At 41.7% G+C, this 23987-nt stretch overlaps 1 protein-coding gene across 1 annotated transcript in view; it reads right to left on the reverse strand.

Annotated features, from left to right (window-relative positions):
- The window catches only part of cacna1ha (calcium channel, voltage-dependent, T type, alpha 1H subunit a), a 348995-nt gene that overhangs the window by 122387 nt on the left and 202621 nt on the right, over nt 1-23987 (reverse strand). Inside the window, exons 9-12 of the mRNA XM_059979077.1 lie at nt 14621-14772; nt 7246-7431; nt 6214-6331; nt 3993-4148 (exon numbers count right to left, since the gene is read on the reverse strand). Coding sequence (XP_059835060.1) covers nt 3993-4148; nt 6214-6331; nt 7246-7431; nt 14621-14772 — 612 coding nt within the window. The remainder of the gene's footprint in view (nt 1-3992; nt 4149-6213; nt 6332-7245; nt 7432-14620; nt 14773-23987) is intronic.

Below are 23987 nucleotides of genomic sequence, written 5' to 3' on the forward strand. Positions count from 1 at the left end.
AAAGGTAACTTCTGGATTAGAGGACATGTCTTATGAGGAAAGGTTGAGTGAACTAGAGCTTTTCTTGTTGGAATGGAAGAGGCTAAGGTAAGACTTGATAAAGGTACATAAGATGATAAAAAGGCATAGATAGAATGGACACAGATGACTTTCTCCCAGGGTGGAAATGGATCATATGAGGAGAAATAATTTTAAGGAGATTAAAGAACATAAGAACATAAGAAATAGGAGCAGGAGTAGACCATCTGGCCCGTCGAGCCTGCTCTGCCATTCAATAAGATCATGGCTGATCTGGCCATGGACTCATCTCCACCGACCTGCCTTCTCCCCATAACCCTAAATTCCCCTACTCTGCACAAATCTATTCAACCTTGTCAAAGTATAGGAGAGATATCAGAGGTGGGCCTTTTCGCACAGAGAATGGTGGGTGCATACACTGCACTGGTGGGGATGGTGGTAGAGGCAGATACATTAGGGACACTTATGAGACTCTTAGATAGGCACATGAACGAATGAAATATGGAGGCTATGTGGGAGGGAAGGGTTAGGTTGATCTTAGAGCAGATGAACAGTTTGGCACAACCTCATGGGCAGAGGGGCCAGCACTGTGCTGTACTGCTCTATGTTGTAGAAAACATTGGAAATACTCAGCAAGCCAGGCTGCATCTGTGGGAAGATTAACAGTTAATGGAACACAAGAGGGTGCAACTGCTGTAATCCAGAGCCAAAGAAAATAAATTGCTGGGGAAACTCAAAGGGCTAGGCAGCATCTCTTGAGGAAAAGGGAAAACATTGCAGGTCAGGACCCCGCAGCAGGATTGAGTGGGTAATGAGAAGAGAGCCAGTACAAAGCAATAAGAGCTACAAGGTTATCGGTCAGCTTGAAGAACCTTTGTCAGAAACGGGAAGGAAAGAGAGAAAAAATTTTTTGTTAAGCTACAGGGAGAATGTGGGAAGGTGGACGTCTCTATTAGGGTAAAACCGGGGTGCTCATGGGGGAGAGACACGGTTACCTTGCCAATGAGTGAAAGGGAGCAGTTTGCAAGTGAGAATGTAGATTTAAGAATGGAGTTTGTGAAATGCAGAATGGGTGATCAAATATCTCAGACCAGGAATATCCTCCACTCCCAGAGGGGAGAAAGACAAGAAGACAAGGGAAAGAGCAATCAACAGTCTGAGCCAACATCACAGACAGAGAAATCATGTTACGCTAGCTGTACAATTCAATACCACAGTTTATTGTTTCCTGATGCATCCTGAACTGCGGACTATTTCCAACATGTCTGGTTTGTTTCCGCCATTTGCAGTTTTTTTTTAAATCTCATGAGAAATAACTTATTATTCTCATGATAGAAAGCAAATTGGGTTAATGGATTCCTTTAATTTAAGCTAATGGATTGTATGCTTGCTTGCTCATATCCCACATTTCTAGTGAATATAAGGTGCACACTCATCACCACCAACCTGTCTGACAGGCTCCCAGGGGAAGGAGAGTGGAGACAGATTCTAATACAGCCTGTACCTCTCCTCCTAGATGTACAGTCCAGAGCCTAGTCACCTGCTGCAATAAAAAGTTCCTTTTCATGTTGTTTTTAGCTCTTTTGTAAATCTTTTTATCCAATAAACCTTGGTGTTTGAACCTTCTATGAAACCCTTTTCATAGAACAGTATAGCACAGTACAGACCTTCCAGCCCACAATGTTGAGCCAACCTTTTAATCTACTTAAAAGTCCAGCTAACCCTTCCCTCCCACATACAGTAGTGTGCAAACTACTTTTGCACAGTACTGTATATTATGTCTTTCCAGTTACCAAACACTCAATACTACTGAGCTAATAGAAAGCTAAGTGTGCTTCTCCCTATAGATGCTGCCTGGTCTGCTGTGTTCTACCAGCATTTTGTGTGTGTTACTCTTATTTCTGTTTCCCAACCACCTTCCTATTTAACCAATATACAGTACTGTACAAAAGTCTTAGGCTCCCTAGCTATATTGTAAATATGTGTCTAAGACTTTTGCACAGTACTGTAGTCTTACATCTTTCCTTCACCCATGTGCCCTTCTAAGAGATTCCTAAATGTCCCTAATGTATCTGCCTCTACCAGCACCCCTGGCAGTGTGCTGTGTAATGAACTTACGCCTGGCATCTCCCCCCACCCCATACATTCCTCCAATCATCTTAAAACTAGTTCCCTTTGTATTAGCCATTTCCTTCCTGGGAAAAATCTCTCATGCTGAGGGCTGTTTCTTTCAAAATATTCGTACAATTCATAATTGTAAACACCTCTATCGCTGGAATCCTTTGGAATCTCTCCAGTGTCTCAAGTTTATCCACATTAATAAAGTTCCTTACCCCAGAATCAATTCTAAGTAAATCACTTCTGCATTCTTTGTAAACACTTCATATCATTTTTCAATTTTGTTATGCCCAAAACTAAACACAATACTGTTGTCCTAGTCAAACTAGTGAGCCTCACCCTGACAGAACCCTACTGCAGGATTTCAATCTGAAATATTCACAATTCCTCTCACCCACAAATGCTGCTTGGCCTGCTCAGAGACTCCTGAACACCTCTGTCATATTTGCCTCCACCATCATCCAGGCACCTACAACCAACTGTGTATAAAACTTGCCTGCACATCCCTTTGAATTTACTCTCTCATATTAAATGCACATCCTCTGGTATTAGTTATTTTAATCCTGGAGAAAAAGTACTGGCTGTCTACTTTGTTTATGACTCTCACAAATTATAATCCTCCATCAAATCTCTCCTCAGCCCTCACACCTCCTGAGATAACAACCCAATCTGTCCAACCTCTCATTATAGCACAAACTCTTTAATCCACGCAGCATCCTGGTAAACCACTCTTGCACCCTCACCAAAACCTTCACATCCTTTTTGTAATGGGTTGACCAGAAATGAATGCAATTCTTCAAATGTGTCTAGCTAGTGTTATATAAAGCTGCAATATAACTTCCCAACACTTGACTAATGAAGGTTCTTCATATTTCTCAGGTCCATTTAACCTCCAAACCAGCACATCTTTGAAAGGCAGGAAGAAGCTGAAGCACCTAAGGGACATCCACGAGTTCACAGGGAGAGCTTGCAAACTCCACACAGACAGCACCCGAGATCACATTGGAACTTGGCTCACTGTCAGCTCCATTGGTTGCACCACTGTGCCAATCTGGAAGTTCAATGATTGTGAAGAAATAGAAAGAGAAATGGGAATTGACAATCTAATCGATTGTGGATGTCCCACCATTCAAAAAGATCATGGATGATCTTCCTCTCTCTCTGTCAGTCTCCAGCTGCAGCTCTATATCCCTTTATTCCCTGAATATCACATCGAATAGTATCTTTTCAGGGTTCACTGAATAAAATGATTTATAGAAGAACTAAAAACATGAAGAAAAACTTTTCTTTGCAGCAATGACTAGACTCTGGATTGTACCTCAGGAGTAGAAATGGAGACTCCATTTGAATGTGCCTCCACTCTCCTTCCTCTAGCAAAGCTACAGTTCCAGTGAGAAACTGTGGCTTGCTTGTTTTGCAGAAACGTGGCTCCAGGACAACATTCCATGCACCATCAATCTATAGGCCATGACACTCGGGGACCTGAGCTATATTATCACATTTTAATGTTTTTTTTTGTAGCTGTATCTCTTTCTGTGATCATAATTATATGTGCTACATACAGTGTGCTATGTGTGACCAATGGTTCTGTGTTTTGCTCCTTGGAAAGAGAACCGCTCTTTCATTTGGCTGTATTTACGTCTGTGGTTGAATGACAATTAAATTTGAACTTGAGCTCTTACTGGAGGTTTATGTAAGCAGACAGGAGAGGAACGCATGAAAATCTTCAGAAGTTGGAATTCTGGCAGCTGCATGCAGAGCAGCCAGGCCAAAATACAAAAGTTAAATCCTGAATCTCATTGGGAGAATGTCGGGTGACATCAGACAGTTAAAGCGAAGCCCAGCAAATAACATACCTCTGCTTGGAACCCTTCCACGAGAATAGCAACCAGCAGGTTGAAAAGCACATAGTTGCCAAAAGTCATTAAAGCCACAAAGTAGAGGGCAGCCCAGGGTGAGGTTGAAGCCATTCCATTATACAGGACCACATTCCAATCCTCTTGAGTAAGGATCTGAGGACAGAGGTATCAACATTACTGAGGGGGTTGCCCAGATTTCCCAGCATGCCTCTTCTGGAATGCCAACGCAATATATATACCGACTTCACCGAGTGAAGTCACTCGTCACTCAAAACCAGATCCACACAGACACAGGCGGTTCAGAATACAATGACTCAAACTTCACAGTAATACATCAGAATTATAATTAATAATTGAAAATAAGCATGCACCTGCTGTGTGTAAGTAATGTCAATCTAATAGGAATGCACAGTTATCCCCACACAGGAGCCTGAAGACCCACACTCATTGATTCAGGAACAGCTTCTTCCCCTCTGCCATCAGATTATGGAACGGACAATGAACGTTTGAGCACTACCAAGTTTTTTCTTTTTTTTTTGCACTATTTATTTATTTTGTAGTTTGTAGTCATTGTTCTACTTTTGCACTTTACTGCAGCTGCAAAACAACAAACTTCACCTTGCTTAAGTTAGTGATAATGAACTTGACTCTGATGTAAAGAGATGCAGAGAGTATTAGCCCAATACATCCTAATACTCTCTGCATCTCTTTACATCAGATGTGGATACTACCCTTCCCACCACTGGTAGCATCGAAAGGAGCTGCTGTCTTGAGAAGGCAATATCCCGTGTCAAAGATCGCCATTATCTGAGCCATTTTCTCATCGTTGTCAATGGGCAGGAACTACAGAAACACTAGTTTCCACACTATCAGGTTCAAGAAGAACAATTCCTCACTTGAACCAGCTGACATAACTATGTTTAGCAACTCTGTGACTACTTTAATCTTTGTGCACTAAAATTGACTTTGCTTGTTCTAATTGTGTTCTCTCTTGTAAAACTTTGTATGATTTACGTCTAATGTATGTTTTCTTGTGAATGGTGCTGACGCGATCCTATGTGCAAGTAAGTTTTTCATTGCATCCACATATAGGGTGGCATAGTAGCGTATCAGTTAATGCACTGTCAACAACCACCTATCGAGGCTCAGTTCCTGGCACTTTCTCTAAGGAGTTTGTACGTTTTCCCCTTGACAGTGTGGGTTTCCTCTGGGTGCTCCGGTTTACTCCCACATCTTCAAAAGATGTACGAGTTAGGGTTGGTGAGTTGTGGCGACACTTGCAGACTGCCCCCAGCACAATCTCAGAGTGTGCTGGTTGTGCACACAAACCAGATCCTCAGAGATCTTGACACCCAGGAACTTGAAACTGCTCACTCTCTCCACTTCTGAACCCTCTATGACAATTGGTGAGTGTTCCTTCGTCTTACCCTTCCTGAAGTCCACAATCAGCTCTTTCATCTTACTAATGCTGAGTGCAAGTTTGTTGCTGCGACACCACTCCACTAGTTGGTATATCTCTCTGCTGTACGCCTTCACGTCCCCATCTGAGATTCTATCAACAATGGTTGTATCATCAGCAGATTTATAAATGGTATTTGAGCAATGCCTAGCCACACAGTCATTGGTATAGAGAGAGTAGGCTAAGCTCACACTCCTGAGGTGCAACAGTGTTGATCGTCAGCAAGGAGGAGATATTATCAATAATCCACACAGATTGTGGTCTTCTGGTTAGGAAGTTGAGGATTCAATTGCCTGACTGGACGCTTACTATTTCTCGCACCATTCTCCTTAAACTCTAGAGCAAGGGTTCCCTATCTTTTTATGCCATGAACCCCTACCATTAACTGAGGGGTCTGTGGAACCCAGGTTGGGAATCCCTGTTCTAAAGGCTAAATGTGTGAAAATCCCAGGAGATTAGCAGTTTCTGAGATACTCAAACCACCCCATCTGGCATCAACAATCATTCCACGGTCAAAGTCACTTAGATCACATTTCTTCCCCATTCTGATTTTTGGTCTGAACAACAAATGAACCTCTCGACCATGTCTGCATGCTTTTATGCATCGAGTTGCTGCCACATGATTGGCTGATTAGATAGTTGCAATAACCAGCAGGTGTACCTAATGATGCGGCCACTGAGTATATATTCAATTCAATTTTTCTCGCCATTATATGTAACTCAGCAATTCCAATTTTCACATTTCTGGGAGAGTCTCACCTGAAACACGGTGACAATTGCCCACAACAAAGAATCAAAGTTCTTTCTGTCTGGAATCGTGTCTCCACTCTCGGTCTTCAAGCTGAATTTACATCCAAATAGGTGCATGCCCAGAATACTGTGTGTCAAAAGAGAAATACCTGTATAAAATTAGGAATATCACACCACAGTATCTCATCCAGAGCTCAATAACCCTTCTACAATAAACCATACCACCATCAAAGACAGAGATAGTACATTATAGTGAGCAGTTCTGGACATCTTTTCTAAGAAAGGACATCTTATCTAAGGGTCCAATGGACATGCAGGGGAATGATCCCAGCAATGAAAGAGTTCATTCATGAGGAGTTTTTGATGTCTTTGGGGAGTAAAGAATGATTGACGGGGGAATCTAACTGAACCCTATTGAATATTGAAAGAGCTAGCCAGAGTGGATGTGGAGAGGATGATTCCTGTAGTGAGGGAGTCCAGGACCATGGATATCCTGCTAAATTGATTGTTATGAGTAAAGGTACATTATAAGACCATAAGACTAGAAAACCGAGGAGCAGAATTGGGCCATTCAACTAAATCAAATCTGTACCCCCATTTGATCATGGCTGATTTATTTTCCCTCTCAACTACCTTCTCCTGCCTTCTCCCCATAACCTTTGACACTCTTACTAATCAAGAACCTATCAACTGCTACCTTAAATATACGCAATGACTTGGTCTCCACAGCGATCTTTGGCAGTGAATTCCACAAATTTACCACCCTCAGCTAAAGAAATTTATTCCCGTGTCTGTTCAAAGGACTTCCTTCTGTTCTGAGGCTGTGCCCTCTGGTCCTAGACTCTCCCAGTACTGGAAGCAGAGTCTCCATGTCCATTCTTTCTAGGCTTTTCAATATTCAGCACGTTTCACTAAGACCCCACCACTCTCATTTTCCTAAACGCCAGCGAGTACAGGCCTAGAACACCTCGTGTTAACCCTTTCACTCCCAGGACCGTTTCCCTATGATGAATTAGCATGCAAACAAGTTCTCATACTTGCCTGAAGATGAATATGAACAGCATGAGCAGCATGCAGAACGTGGCCACATTGTCCATGGTCTTCATCAGGACCACCAGCTGCCGCCTCAGGGCTGGTAAGAAACGGACCAGCTTTAAAACCCGGAGGAGCCTGAAGGTTCTCAGTACGGACAGACCACCATCTGACTGACCAATAATCTCCCAAACACTGCGAATACCAAGAAATTTATGTTTATTGCATTCAATTATCATAGGGGGGCGATACAGTGACCTAGTGGTTAGCACAACACTTTACAGTACGGACGACGTGGGTTCAATTCCCTCTGCTGCCTGTAAGGAGTTTGTACGTTCTCCCCGTGACCGCGTGGGTTTCCTCCGGGTGTCCGGTTTCCTCACACTGTCCAAAGACATACCAGTTGGTCATTTTAAATTGCCCCATGGTTAGGCTATGGTTAAATCGGCGGATTGCTGGGCCAGAAGAGCTTATTCCATGCTGAATCTCAATCAATCAATCAATAAATAGATAGATATATAGATAGGTAGGTGGGAAGATGGAACAGTCTCTAAAAAAGGCTTAAAAAACAAAGCTCTCAGTTTAATAGCTAGTATTCAGCATTCACTGTATGCTCACATGTACACATGATAAATAAATTTCAATCTTGAATCTTAATAATTGTGTATTTCTTCACACTTTAGAGGTTGGAGCAGTGTAAGGGAATAGTAGATCCACAAGAGGAGTTCCTTCTATGGAATAATGCTTATTCTTGTCATTTTAAAGAAGAATTTTTGGCATGTTGTCAGATGCAAACCATTGGGATGAAATTACAAAAAGTTCAAAAGAAATTTTATTATCAAAATACACGTCACCAAATATGACCTTGAGAGTCAGTTCCTTGCAGACATTGACAGTAGGACAAAGAAGTACAAAATGATCAATGGAACAACTGCACACAAACGATTGACAAACTGTGCAAATGCAAATTAAATGAATAAGTAATTAATAAAACTAAGAACATGAATTGTAGAGTCCTTGAAACTGAATCCAAAGTTTGCATTCCATGATTAGTTTGGTACTGTGGTGAGTGAAGAAGTCCACACTGGTTCAGGAGTCTGGTTGGCTGAGGGGTAATAATTGTTGCTGAACCTGGTGGTATGGGACCAAAAGCGGGTGGTATGGAAGACGAATAAACAAATTCATATTTTCAATGTGACATGGCAAAGCTTTCTTTAAAATCACAGGCTTAAGAATTCCATACACATCTTTGCTTATGTTATAGTAAGGGTGTCAAAAGTTATGGGGTGAAGGCTGAAGAATGGGTTTGAGAGTGATAATACATCGGCTTTGATGGATGGCATTGTCAAGTCAAGTCGAGTCAAGTCACTTTTATTGTCATTTCGAACATAATTGCTACGTACAGTACATAGTAAAAATGAGACAACGTTTTTCAAGACCATGGTGTTTCATGACACAGTACAAAAACTGGACTGAACTATGTAAAAAACAACACAGAGAGAAAAAAAAAACAACTACACTAGACTGCAGACCTACCCAGGACTGCATAAAATGCATAAAACAGTGCAGGCATTACAATAAATAATAAACAAGACAATAGGGCAGTAAGGTTGCAGGCTTGATGGGCCAAATGGCCTAATTCTTTTCCTATGTCTCTGCTTCAGCTAAATGCAGTGACAGACCAGTATTTTCAAATGGTGTACATAATTCCTTCTTTCAGTTAGGCTTCAGTGGCACCAGCAGACCCTCACTTGATCCCCGCCGGTGAGTAGGTCTAAACCCACTGCAAGTGGATCAGAATCAAAATCAGGTTTATTATCACCAGCATGTGACGTAAAATTTGTTAACTTAGCAGCAGCAGTTCAATGCAATACATAATCTAGCAGAGAAAGAGAAAAATATAATAAATAAAATGAAACATAATCAATAAACAAGTAATGCAAATGAATAGATTTGTAAAATACGTGCAATAACAGAAATACTGTATATTTAAAAAAGGTGAGGTTGTGTCCAAAGCTTCAATATCCATTTGGGAATTGGATCGCAGAGGGTAAGAGGCTATTCCTGAATCCCTGAGTGTGTGTCTTCAGGCTTCTGTACCTCCTACCTGATGGTAACAGTGAGAAAAGGGTATGCCCTGGGTGCTGGAGGTCCTTAATAATGGACGCTGCCTTTCTGAGTCACTGCTCCCTAAAGATGTCCTGGGTACTTTGTAGGGTAGTGCCCAAGCTGGAACTGACTAGATTTACAACCTTCTGCAGCTTCTTTCAGTCCTGTGCTGTAGCCCATCCTCTCACCCTCCATACCAGACAGTGATGCAGCCTGTCAGAATGCTCTCCATGGTACAGTATAGAAGTTTTTAAGTGTATTTGTTGACATGTCAAATCTCTTCAATCTCCTAATAAAGTATAGCCGCAGTCTTGCTTTCTTTATGACAACATCAATATGTTTGGACCAGGTTAGATCCTCAGAGATCTTGACGCCCAGGAACTTGAAACTGCTCACTCTCTCCACTTCTGATCCCTTTATGAGGATTGGCATGTGTTCCTTCATCTTACCCTTCCTGAAGTCCACAATTAGCTCTTTCATCTTACTGATGTTGAGAGCCAGGTTGTTGCTGTGGCACCATTCCACTAGTTGGCATATCTCACTCCTTCACGTCTTCTTATGGTTGTACAACAACCATACAACAATGGATACAACAATGGTTATATCATCAGCAAATTTGTAGATGATATAAGGGCTATGCTTAACCACACAGTCATGTTTATACAGAGAGTAGAGCAGTGGGCTAAGCACACACCCCTGAGGTGCGCCAGTGTTGATCGTCAGCGAGGAGGATGTGTTATCACCAATCCACTCAGATTGTGGTCTTCTGGTTAGGAAGTCGAGGATCCAATTGCAGAAGGAGGTACAGAAGTCCACATTCTGCAACTTCTCAATCAGGATTGGGAATGATGGTATTAAATGCTGAGCTATAGTCAATGAACAGCATCCTGACATGGTTGCTTGTGTTGTCTAGGTGATCTAAAGCTGCGTGGAGAGCCATTAAGATTGCGTCTGCTGTTGACCTATTGTGGCGATAGGCAAATTGCAGTGAGTCCAAGTCCTTGCTGAGGCAGGAGTTCAGTCTAGTCACAACCAACCTCTCAAAGTATTTCATCACTGACGATGTGAGTGCTACCGGGTTCCGGGGTGAAGAACTGTACTGAGTAGCTCTGTTACTCTGTGACACGAGAGTCAGAGTAGAGGGAACTAGACTCGGTGTTAAGGAGAGCACAGATCACTGTGAAACACACACAAAATGCTGGAAGAGCCCAGCATCTATGGGCCGATGTTTCAGGCCAAGAGCCTTTATCAACGAGAATGTAGCTGGGGAAGGAGCAAAGACTTGCTTGAGTTCCACTGTTCCAGGAAGGGTAAGGGAACAATGACAAAGAGTGTTCTAGAATATCTACGTCTTCAGCTATTCTTTCATATAAATTTCTCCATGTTAAACATGGACTGATTTTAATACACAAAGCTGACAGAGTATCTCCAATTTATGGTCAACTACATTTTTCAATGTCATTTAATCATCTACTTTCCTGTTCTGGCCAGACATATGAGGAATAAAGATTGACTGCATTGGCAAATGAACATTATTTCTTTTTAATTGTTGAATAAACAGTCGATCACAGTGGGTGTCTCATGTCTTGGCACAGAAACTGGGAGAAAATGGTGACTGACATATTCTCCTCAGCTTCAATTTACATTATGTCACTGTTGAATTAGTAGATGTTCATATAGAAGTATTAGAGGCATGGAAGTGTAGTGGTTGATGTAACACTATTACAGTTCCAGCGATCTGGGTCCAATCACCGCCTCTGTCTGTGAGGAACACACAAAAAAATGCTGGAGGAAATCCACAGGTCAGGCAGCATCTATGGAAATGAATAAACTGTTGATGTTTTGGGCCAAGACCCTTCTTCAGGACTGTAGAGAGACTGTAGGCTTTCCCCATGACTGCATGGGTTTCCTCTGGGTGTTCCCACAAAGGCATACAGGTTAGTAGGTTAATTGGTCACATGGGTGTAATTGGGCAGCACAGGAGGGCCTGTTACCGTGCTGATTTCCAAGCAAAAATAAAATAACCCAAAGCATTAACACTATAATCCACAGGAATAAGAACGTAGAAAATAGAAGCCCTGTTCTACCCTTGAATATAATCATCAGAATCAGAACCAAAATCAGGTTTAATATCACCCGCATACATCGTTAAATTTGTTGTCTTTGCGGCAGTAGTACAGTGCAGCTGTTCCTGAATAGCTGAGTGTTTGCCTTCAGACTTCTGCACCTCCTTCCTGATGGTAGCAATGAGAAGAAGGCATGTCCTGAGCGATGGGGATCCTTAATGATGGATGCCACCTTTCTGAGGTATCGCTCCTTGAAGATGTTCTGGATATTATGGAGGCTCGTGCCCATCATGGAGCTGACTAATTTTACAACTCTCTGCAGCTTACTTTGATCCTGTGCAGTAGCCCCTCCCTACCCCCATCCCAGAAGGTAATGCAGCCAATTGGAACGACCTCCACGGTACATCTGAAGAAATTTGCGAGTGTTTTCTGGTGACGTACCAAATCTCCTAGAATTCCTATGGAAATATAGCCGCTGTTACGCCTTCTTAGTAGCTGCAACAATACATTGGGTCCAGGTTAGATCCTCAGAGATATTGACATCCAGGAAACTGAAATTGTTCACGCTTTCCACTTCTGACCCTTCAAAGAGGATTGGCGTGCCTTACCCTTTCTGAAGTCCATCATCAATTCAGTATCATTTTCCCACCTTCTCCTTGAGCCCTTTACCGTCAAAAATATAAATCCTTCTTGAATATATTGATGATTTGGATTCTGTGGCAGAGAACCCCACAGGTTCATTATCCTCTGCATTAAGAAATTCCTTCTGATCTCATTTCCTAATGGTAACCCTATATCCCGACACGGTGACTCTTGATTCCAGACTTCCTAGTGATCAGGAACACCTTTAAAGTTCAAAGTTTGAAGTACACTGATTATCAAAGTATGCTTACGTTATACAACTTTGAGATTCGCCTCCATACAGGCAGCCACAGAACAAAGAGACCCAAAAGTACCCATAAAAAAAGAAAACCGTGGAACACCCAAAGCGCAGAGAGACAGAGAAAAAAAACAAAATGTGCAGACAATAATAGTAATTAAATTGCAATCAGAACAAAAGCTAAATAGAATTAATACTCTGGCTAGATGTAGTAAAGGTGCTTCCAACTGTGAGAATACATAGACAATAGACAGTAGGTGCAGGAGTAGGCCATTCGGCCCTTCTAGCCAGCACCGCCATTCACTGTGATCATGGCTGATCATACACAATCAGTACCCCATACCTGCCCTCTCCCCATATCCCTTGACCCCGCTATCTATAAGAGCTCTATCTAACTCTCTCGAAAGCATCCAGAGACTTGGCCTCCACTGCCTTCTGGGGCAGAGCATTCCACATATCCACCACTCTCTGGGTGAAAAAGTTTTTCCGCATCTCTGTTCTAAATGGCCTACCCCTTATTCTTAAACTGTGTATATTCTTATAGGTGTAATCTGTTAGAATTTTACAGGTTTCTTTCAGATTCCACCCCCCCCCCCCATTCTTCTAAATTTGCATGAAAATCACTCGAACTGCCATTCCAGGTGTCACCTAGCCTGTTCTCCTTCCTTGCCCCCACCGCGCTAAGATGGTAGTGCAATATTAATAAACAGCAACCTCTCCGGACTCTGGATCGGGGACTGCCAAATGTTACGTGGATTTTCTGGTGTAGTCTGTTTTATCGTATGCTTTTGTGATATCATTCTGGAGGAACATTGTCTCATTTTTTAACTGCATTGCATTTGTGTTTTCTAAATGACAATAAACTGAATCTGAATTTTATTCTGGCATCTCTCCCCTTCCTTTCCAGTTCTGAAGAAGGGTCTTGCCCCAAACTGTCGACTGTTAATTTCTGTAGATGCTGCCTGAGCTGCTAAGTTCCACCAGCATTTTGTGTGCATTGCTCTGGATTTCTAGCCTCTAGAATTTTGCATCTTTATGATTTATCATTCCAGAAAGACTTAATTATGATCCCTTCATTGCAAGAAAGTCCATCCAACCAAAGCTTCCACAGAAGTGGTCTCGAGAAAAAGCCTGTTGAACTTCCGTTGAAAGTCATTTGAAAACATCAACAATATGTTTGCTAGACTTTATTCAGGGGATACGGTATGTGGAATCAGAACATAAGACCATAAGATATGGGAGCAGAATTAGGCTATTTGGCCCATCAAGTCTGCTCCATCATTTCATCATAGCTGATCCATTTTTTTCTCTTAGCTCCAATCTCCTGCCTTCTCCTCATATCCTTCATGCCCTGAACGTGCCTTAAATATACTTAAAGACTTGGCCTCCACAGCTTCCTGTTGCACAAAATTGCATAGATTCTCTGCTCTCTGGCTAAAGAAATTCTTCCTCACCTCCATTCTAAAAGGATGCTACCTCTTTTCTGAGGCTGTGTCCTCTGGTCTTAAACGCCATCACCCGAGGAAACATCCTCTCCACATCCACTCTATCAAGGCTTTTCACCATTTGATAGGTTTCAATGAGGTCATTCTTCTGAATTCCAGTGAATACAGGCCCAGAGTTCTCAAGCACTCTTTATATGACAAACCGTTCAATTCTGTAATAATTTTTGTGAACCTAATTTGACCCTCTCCATACCTTTTGCTATAGTCTGAGCTCGTGCTTAACCCTCATGTTTAATTGGACCATGACTGGCAAATGTGCTTTCATTTGTTAAGGCCCTAATCTCTGGATTTCTCTCCCCACATCATGTTGCCTACTTCTTTCCTCACAAAATGCTCCTTAAAACCTCCCTCTGACCAAACCTTGCACATCTTACATGTTTATATTTTATATATTTGGAGATAGAGTATGGAACAGGTCCTTCTGGCCCAATGAGCCAAATTACCCAGCAACTCACTAGCCCAATCACAGGACCACTTACAATGACCAATTAACCTACTAACCGGTACTGTGGACTGTTCAAGGAAACTGGATCACCCGTAGGAAACCCACGCAGTTCATGGGGGAGAATGTACAGACTCCTTATAGACGACACCAGAATTGAACTCTGGAATGCCCCAAGCTGTAATAGCTGTGGAAACTACTACACTGCCATACCATCTGCTCTGCAATCCCCTCCTACAGCCGGTCATAAGCCCCACGCGAAATGCTGTGGGCTCCCTTTCCTCTCAAGAAAGTTGCTGCATAAATGGAAGCAGTTGATGTTGTTGTTGCATGTCATAAAACAATAAGAGAGTTTTAAAAAAAAAAGATGATGCCAGTCTACCTGATAATGACAACAATTCCATCGAAGATGTTGTATGGGTTCTTGATGTAACCGAAAAGACCAAAGGCAAGAAGCTTAAGGACCATCTCCATTGCAAACATGCTGGTGAAGACTATATTACTGATCTCCAGGGCATTGGTCAATTCTTCAGGCTGTGAGAAAAGTTGAAATATTTCAATAAACATTTGATAAAATTATTTTACTGATTTGCTACAATAATGGATTATTATTTCCCAAATGATGCAGTGCTACAATCTAGCTATCGCTGATCTCACCTAGTGTTGTGGGTGTTAGATAAAAATTGTAGAGGAACCATTATGTGATTTATGGTATTATAACGAGGTTTCACAATCTTTTTTATGTCATAGGCCCCTACTATTAACCCCAGGTTGGAAAGTCCTGCATTAAAACCTCCTTTTAAATCATTCAGGATTCAGAGCTTGCTGGATGATGTACTCCCATTTAAATCAACTTGCAAAGTTTATGATTTGCATTTATTGATCCATTGATTTCCATCCACAACAGAGACGTTAACACATGTAGGAGATATTACAGGGGAGTGGTTCAACACTCAGGTGAATAGCGACAGACAATGCTCAATATAACATTACGGTCACCAAGTTCAAGTGTGTGGCCTAATGGAAAAAGGCATCTGGCTTCAGAGTTTGAAGTGAGGTCATCAGGGGAATGTAGGTTAGAGTCCTGTCAACAGTATTGAACGAAGGTGCCTTTTTCCATTAGGCCACGCACTTGAACTTGGTGATCATAATGTCCTGACAAAGGGTCTCGGCCCGAAACGTTGACTGCTCCTTTCAACGGATGCTGCCCGACCTGCTGAGTTCATCCAGCTTGTTTGTATGTCTGTGGTAATGTTCCACAGATTCACTGCCCTCGGGCTGAAGAAATTCCTCTTCTTCTCTGTTGTATAGGTACATCCTTGTATCCTGGCACTGTGCCCTCTAATCCTAGCCTCTCCTGCTATCAAAAACATCCTCTCCATATCCACTTTATCCAGGGCTTTCAATTTTCAATACTGTTGACAGGACTCAAACCTACATTCCCCTGATGACATCACTTCAAACTCTGAAGTCAGATGCCTTTTTCCATTAGGTCACACACTTGAACCTGGTGACCATAATGTTCTGACGAAGGGTCTCGGCCTGAAACGTTGACAGCTCCTTTTGTTTGTATGTCTTGAATTGACCACAGCATCTGCAGTGTACTCTGTGTTTACTATTCATTACCACAGACTTGGCTGTGGAGGCCAAGTCATTGGGTATATTTAAAATGGAGTTATATAGTAAGGGTATCAAGGGTTATGGGGAGAAGGCAGAATACACTACCCTGAGATTCATTTTCTTGCAGGCAATCACAGTAGAACAAAGAAATACAACAGATTCATTGAAAAACTACACACAAGGATGAACGAACGACCAATGTGCAAAGGTAAAATATGCAAATACATTTTGTTGAGAAATTTGTTTTAAGCACACACACACACACACACACACACACACACACTCACACACTCACACACACACACACACACACACACACTCACACACACACTCACACACTCACACACACACACACACACACACACACACACACACACTCACACAGAAATAGAAAGTCATGAGGTAGTGTTCATGGGTTCAAGTTGTTCTCAAATGATTGAGAGTGTGCCTTTCGGCTTCTGTACCTCCTTCCTGCTGGTAGCAATGAGAAAAGGGCATGAGCTGGGTGATGGGGATCCTTAATGATGGATACCACCTCTCTGAAGCATTGCTTCTTGAAGACGTCCTGGATACTATGGAGGCTTTTGCATGATGGAGTTGACTGATTTTACAACTCTCAGGATATTACAGAAGCTAGTGATATAGAAGCAAGAGTACCACTTAAACACAATGGAATAAGTAGACATCTTTATGGCTATGCAATCTCATGATTTTGCTCTGGAGAAATCAGTCACACAGAACTATATCTTGCACACTAGATATAGTCTGTCAGGTAATAAGTGGATCCTTTCCAATAAAGTGGATGGTAGCTCCAGAAACACTCATTTAAAGTTGCCTGGTATATGCCACATTAGCTGCTGGATGGGGATGATGTCACTAACCACACAGCGATACTCCAGAGGATTTACAAATGTCATGTGGTGCGGAAGTTAAAAGTGAGCCTCCAGGTACTTGTTAGTCACAACCTATAATTTTGAGTCCTAAAAATGGAACATTTGCTTTGGCAATTAGTCACTCAAAATGATAAACAATGGCTGCACTGTTAACACAATGTTCAGTCAAAGGAGAGCTTGCAGGGAAATGTCAAAGAAACAGTCTTTGTAGATTGAGGAACATTAATAGTGCCGTGTCTGCAGGATATAAATACTCTGCTGTTGTTTGAAAGCAGTGCCACAGTGGGCAGAACTGCTGCCTCAGGGATGTGTGTGTGTGTGTGTGTGTGTGTGTGTGTGTGTGTGTGTGTGTGTGTGTGTGTGTGTGTGTGTGTGTGTGTGTGTGTGTGTGTGTGTGTGTGTGTGTGTGTGTGTTTGCTGTGACATAACTGTATTCAATGTCCTGACCAATTAAGGCAAGCGTTCTTCGTCACCCTGCCCACCTGTGTCACCACTTTCAAAGGAACCATATATCTGCACCCATGTTTCCCTGCTCTACGACACTCACCAGTTACACGTACCTACCATTTATTGTGCAAGTTTGTCCTGTTTGTCTTACCACAGTATAACATCTCACATTCGCTTAATTAACGGAATATAACTTACTGCCAGTGCAGTAAGCTTGGAACACACATCTTACAATTCTATGCCTCTTAATACTGCATTAATTTAACCACTAACAACTTGGCCCAATCCTGCACTTTCTCCGTGTCCCCTCTGGGTTTGCCCCGGCACTCTGTTTCCCCAACCCTCTCTCCATACCCCAACAAACATGCAGGTTCTAAATAAGAATCAGAAGGTCGGCACGGTAGCGCAGTGGTTAGCACAACGCTTCACAGTACCAGCGAGACGAGTTCAATTCCCGCCACCGTCTGCAAGGAGTTTGTACGTTCTCCCCATGACTGCATGGGTTTCTTCCAGGTGTTCCAGTTTCCTCCCACAGTCCCAAGACCTACCAGTTGGCAGGTTAATAGATCATTGTAAGTTGTCCTGTGATTAGGCTAGGGTTAAACTGGGGGCCGTTGGGTGGGGCAGCTTGAAGGGCTGGAAGGGCCTGTTGCATACTATATCTCAATAAATAAATAAAAGAAATAAAATACTTTTATTGTGAAATTTGAGAGGTATCAAGGTTCATGCACCAGGTGTGGGTCAATGGAACTAGACAGAATAACAGTTTGGCATGGACTAGATGGGCCAAAGGGCCTGTTCCTGTTCTGTAGTGCTCTATGACTTCACTGAATGGAACATCCCAATTCTGGGCCACATTGACATCCATAAGAGAATTTTTTCACAGGTTTATTTATGAATTCTGAGAGAGGATTTTCTATTTCTCACTGCTTTTACCATCAACACGCCTAATGTAAGTGGTTATTATTAATTAAACTTCCAGCTAAACTTTAACAAAATACAAGACTTATTTGTTAAATAAGCCATTGATTATTGGTTAACTATCTATACACTCTTTGGCCAGCCAGTGGTGTAGTGGCATCAGCACTGGACTTCGGAGGCAAGTGGTCCCAGGTTCAAATCCTGCGGGCTTCTTGCACACTTTCCATACGCACTGAGTTGAGCATTGAGCTGGCAACTCGGCTTCGTAAAAACAGACAAAAACGCTAAAGAAACGGCAAGGTTACCGCCTGATGCACCACAAGGCATGGAAAGGAATAACAACAGCAAACAAAATCTATACACTCAGAGGCCACTTCATTAGATACACCTGTATACTTCTTCATAATGCAAATATCTAATCAGCCAATCATGTGGCAGCAGCTCAATGGATAAACGTGTGAAGACGCTGTCAAGAGGTTCAGTTGTTGTTCAAACATCAGAATGGGGAAAGAAATGTGCTGTAAGTGACTGACTGTGGGGTGATTTCAGTGCCAGAAAGGGTGGTTTGTGCGTCTCAGAAACTGGCGATTTCTTGGGATTTTCATGCACAACAGTCTCCAGTGTTTACAGAGAATAGTGCAAAAACAAACAAAAACAAAAAACATCCTTTGAGCAGCAGTTCTGTGGGCAAAAATGCCTTGTTAATGAGAGATCAGAGGAGAATGTCAGACCGGTCTGGGCTGACAGGAAGGTGACAGCAACTCAAATAACCACACATTACAACAGTGGTGTGTAGAAGAGCATTGGCGAGTGGACAAAACATCACATCTTGAAGCAGATGGGCTACAAACATACCACAAATAAAGTGCCTCCAGAGTGCATTTGGCATTAAACTCAACTTAACTTGGAAGCACTTTTACCAGCACTTCAAGGAAGTCGTCCACCATCACCTTAACAGGGGTAATGAAGGACATTTTTTTTAATATTTCCACTGGGAACATTAAATTCCAGGACAGAGATGCAAAACATTTTATTGCTTGGTATTATCTTGTATTGCCATGCTTTTGCTTTACCTATCTCGTCACCTCAGAAAAGCAGCCAGTACAATGAAAGACCCCACCCTCTCAGACGTTCTCTCTTCTCCCCTCTCCCGTCAGGCAGACAGCGCAGAAACCTGAAAGCACGCACAACTAGCGCGTATCCCGCTGTTGCCGCACTCCTGAACGGAGCTCTTGTATGGTAACTCTTGACTTTACAATCCACCTTGTTACGGCCTTGAACACTGTCGCTTCCCAGCACTGCACTTTCTCTGCAGCTTCTACACTTCATTCTGCATTGTTACGGTTTTGTCCTGTTCTGCCTTAATGCACTGTGTAATGATTTGATCTGTGTGGACAGTCTGCAAGACAAGCTTTTCATTGTATTGCAGTACAGTGGCTTCAACAGACCAGTGCAATATCCCCATCAATGGATTCTAATACATTACCTACCTTAAACTGTAACATTCAAGGTACTGAACAAATTGTGAAATAGTCTCATACTTACATCACATTCCATTCACTATACTTCTAAATGGGGTTATTTCATTTTCTGTAGTGATAGGCCTTTCCAGCACTTCAAGCCATGCCACCACTGTAACCACCCAGAAACCCTGATTTAACCCGAACCTAATCACAGGACAGTTTCCAATGACCAACTAACCTACCCAGTATGTCTCTGGACTGCAGTGGGAAACTGGAGTGCCTGGGGAAAACCCACACATTCCACAGGGAGGACGTACGGATGCCTTGCAGTTGATTCTGGAATTGAACTTTGAACCCCGATGCCCCGCACTGTAATAGTGTCACACCAACTGCTACGCTGCCAGGGTGCATAAGCTTTCTCAGTGAGGCACAACCATGGAGCCAAAAACTGGTAAATGTAATTAGTGTTTAGAATCAGGTTTAATATCACTGGCATATGTCATGAAATTTGTTGTTATGCAGCTACAGTACATTGCATTACATAATAATAAAAACTGTAAGATATAGTAAGTATATATAAAGTTAAATTAAATAAGTAGAGCAAAAAGAGAAAAAAAAGTAGGGATGTAGTATTCATGGGTTCAATGTCCATTCAGAAATCCGATCAGATAGCAGAGGGGAAGAAGCTGTTCCTGAATCATTGACTGCGTACTTTCGGGCTCCTGTACCTCCTTCCTGATAGTAGTAGAAGTGAGAAGAGGGCATATCCTCTGTGGCAGCTGTCCTTAATGACAGTTGCCACTTTTTTGAGGCATCGCTCCTTGAAGGTGTCCTGGATGCTGGGGAGGCCAGTGCCCACGATGGAGCAGAGTGCATTTACAACTCAGTGTGCAGAGCTACTTGAGGGTCAGCAGAGACATAATGAACCAACGGACCTCTGTGCTGAATACGGCTATGGATTTACTGCAGGTGAACGTCATAAAACCGATAATATTATTGTTGTAACAGAAATTTAACCTATCAAATTAAGAACATTTATTCTAACAATCCATCATGATAAGAAGAAGTTCTGCAAAGTACTAAAGAGAGAGACAAAAGGGACTACAGATGCTGGAGACCGGAGCAACACACAAAACACTAGAGGAACCCATTGGGTCAGGCAGAAATTCAGACACTGATAGGTTCTTGATTAGTAAGGACGACAAGAATAACGGAGAAGCAGGAGAATGAGGTTGAGAGAAATAATAAATCTGTCATGATCGAATGGCAGAAGAGACTTGATGGGCAAATGACTCAAAGTACATTATTGAAGTATTTATGCAGTATACAACCCTGAGTTTCATCTTCCTGCAGGCAGTCACAACACAAGGAAACACCATGGAACCTGTTCAAAGAAAACATCAAACACCCAATGCCAAAAGATCAAATCACACAAACGACAAAAACAATGAGTGGATGACACACAGAATATTAAACATCAAATCTTGAAACAGTCGAGGGATGTTCAGTTGAGTTGAGTTCAGTTCAATTTAGCGTTCTGTCGATCATAGACTGCAGGCTGCAGACGGAGCCAGTCCGCATAGAAGAGCCCTGAGCAAAATTGCGCAAAGCAGCAGTAAAAAAAGATATAACCAGAAACCAGAAGCACTTGTAACTTGAACTGCAAAGATCTTAAGGAAGGAAATCTACACTTTGGCTGGAGAATCTTTATCTGGATTAAAATATTAAGAGAATCTCATCCAAAGGATCCTTTGAGACAGAATGAGGGGAAATATCCTCTCCAACTCCACAAAGTGACCTCATACTGCCTCTTTCTCTTAGCAACAACTTGGCACTGTACACACATTGTCATCAGTGTAGCAATAAAAGATGTTTGCTTTTAAAACAATTTTAACATACAATTAAAATTCATGCCGTACAGAGAATTGTGTTCACAGGCAATTGCTTATTGCAAGTGAGGAATTAATTTATATGCAACATGGTTGTAGTTTTCAACTAATTAAAAAATTATTCTATGAGTCATGTAATAATGTATTCCCCCTCAGACAGCACAGAAATAATGAATCTTATCAATGCTAACTGTCAATGTACTCATTTCAATTAATCTATATACTTCTACATAGAATCTATTTTAACAATACCTGATAGCTTTTCCTATTTGGGAGTGGTGTGGGAGCTCCTGCAACATGATTTGTAAATTGGCCAATGAACATCCACCTCTGTGGATGTTGTAAAAGTTTCATGAAATTAGTCTTATGATGAATTTGATCACTAACAGGACTTTGCCAAATTATTTAGAGCATTTCATCTCAAGACTGCCTGAATGGATATTGGGTAATAATTAAAATAAGATCAAGATTCAATAATTACCATAATGGTCTCGCTATTGAAAAATATAAAGACTGTGGGGTGTTGAAGCCTTAAACTGTTGGAATTATTTTTGTTAATATTCATTATCAGGTGCAATAATGCATCAAGCCAAAGCTTCATTCAATATTCTGAAGCCAATTGCTTGGGATTGTAAACAATTTTAATCAGGAGTCGCGGGGCGGCACCAGCAATACAAATAAGAACTGGCTTTGAGATTGTTCAAATGTAAATACGAGGTGTGAGACATCCTGAGTGAGACATCACTCTGATCACTGAGGGAAACGGTAAATACTTTTCAATGGTCAGTGAACTGTCAGGGCAGCAGAATAGGTCATTGACTACAGTCTACCATCTCTTCATGACTTGAATGTGTCCAGGACAAAGATGAGGGCAGGAGAATCATTGCAAACACGGCTCTCCCTGCAGACTGCCGTCTCCTAAAGCTCCCTTCCGGAAAATGCTATGGGGCTATTAAAACCAAAGAAACTTCACACCATTTTATTTCCATTTTTTCACTATTTTTTTAATTTAACTATTTAATATATATGTACTTATTGTAAATCAAGTTTTTGCTCTATTATTATGTTGTACTGACTTTGATTCTAACCATTTTAAAAGCTTCTTCCTCAGTCAGTTAATCTACCAATCATGCCACCCCACTCTATTAACCCTGTCACTCCTCTGCAGTGTAAGCACTTTTTATAATGTTGTTTACATTGTAAATATATCCTGGTATTTATGTATATTTTAGACCATAAGATATAGGAGAGAATTAGGCCATTTGGTCCATCGAGTTTGTTCCACCATTTCATCTTGGCCGATCCAATTTTTCTCTCATCCCCAATCTCCTGCCTTCTCCCCGTATTCCTTCATGCCCTGACCAATCAAGAACCATCAACTTCTGCTTTGAGCATACACAAAGCTGCCTGTGGCAAAGAAATCCACATATTCACTACTCCCTGGCTAAAGAAATTCCTCCTCATTTCCATTCCAAAATGACACCCCTTTATTCTGAGGCTGTGTCCTCTGGTCTTGGACTCTCCCACCATAGGAAACATCCTCTCCACATCCACTCTATCAAGGTCTTTCACCATTCAAAAAGTTTCAATGAAGTTATCCCTCATCTTCTGAATTCTAGTAAATACAAGCCCCGTGCCATCAAGCGCTCTTCATATAATAAGCCATTCAATCCTGGAATCATTTTTGTGAGCCTTCTTTGAGCCTTCTCCAGTTTCAGCACATCCTTTCTAAGATAAGTTGGCCCAAAATTGTACACAATACTTCAATACTCACCAGTGTTTTATAAAGTCTCAAAATTACATAGTTGTTTTTATATTCTAGTCTTCTGAAAATGAATGAAAATCATTGCATTTGCCTTTCTCAGCACAGTCTCAACCTGCAAATTAACCCTTAGGGAATCCTGCACAAGGACTCCCAGATCCTTTGCACCTCAGTTTTTTTTTGTATCTTCTCTGCATTTTGAAAAGAGTCAACTCTTTCATTTCTTCTGCCAAAGTGCTTGACCATATACCTCCTGACATTTTATATCATATTAGTCTTCAAATCTTTTTACAATTGTTGAATGTTTTTTTTCTCTGGTGCATGTCACACCCTGACCAACACACCACCGCAAATTCAAACACGTAAATGTATATGGCAAATCAAGTTGATACTCGATCCTTGATCCTTATTCAGATCACATTGAAAACCCCATGATGAAATCTGGAAAGGTTCCAGACAGTCTAATTTACATATTCCGTAAATCAATTTTTGAGCCATTTGTTTATCCAGAGAGAAAGCCCTCAATACATGGTAAACAAAGACTCTTTTGAGAATCTGGATTGCCAAAATGGTGCTTGGATATTCAGAGTTACACACACAAAATGCTTGAGAAACTCAGCAGGTCAGGCAGCATGAGTTGACGTTTTGGACCGAGACCCTTTGTTGGGTCCTATATTTCATTCCATAGGTGCTGCCTGACCTGCTGAGTTCCTCCAGCACTTTGTACGTTCCAGATTTCCAGCACCTGCAGAAT

The sequence above is a fragment of the Hypanus sabinus genome, chromosome 9 (assembly GCF_030144855.1).
Source record: "Hypanus sabinus isolate sHypSab1 chromosome 9, sHypSab1.hap1, whole genome shotgun sequence".
In the NCBI taxonomy this organism is placed as follows: Eukaryota; Metazoa; Chordata; class Chondrichthyes; order Myliobatiformes; family Dasyatidae; genus Hypanus; species Hypanus sabinus.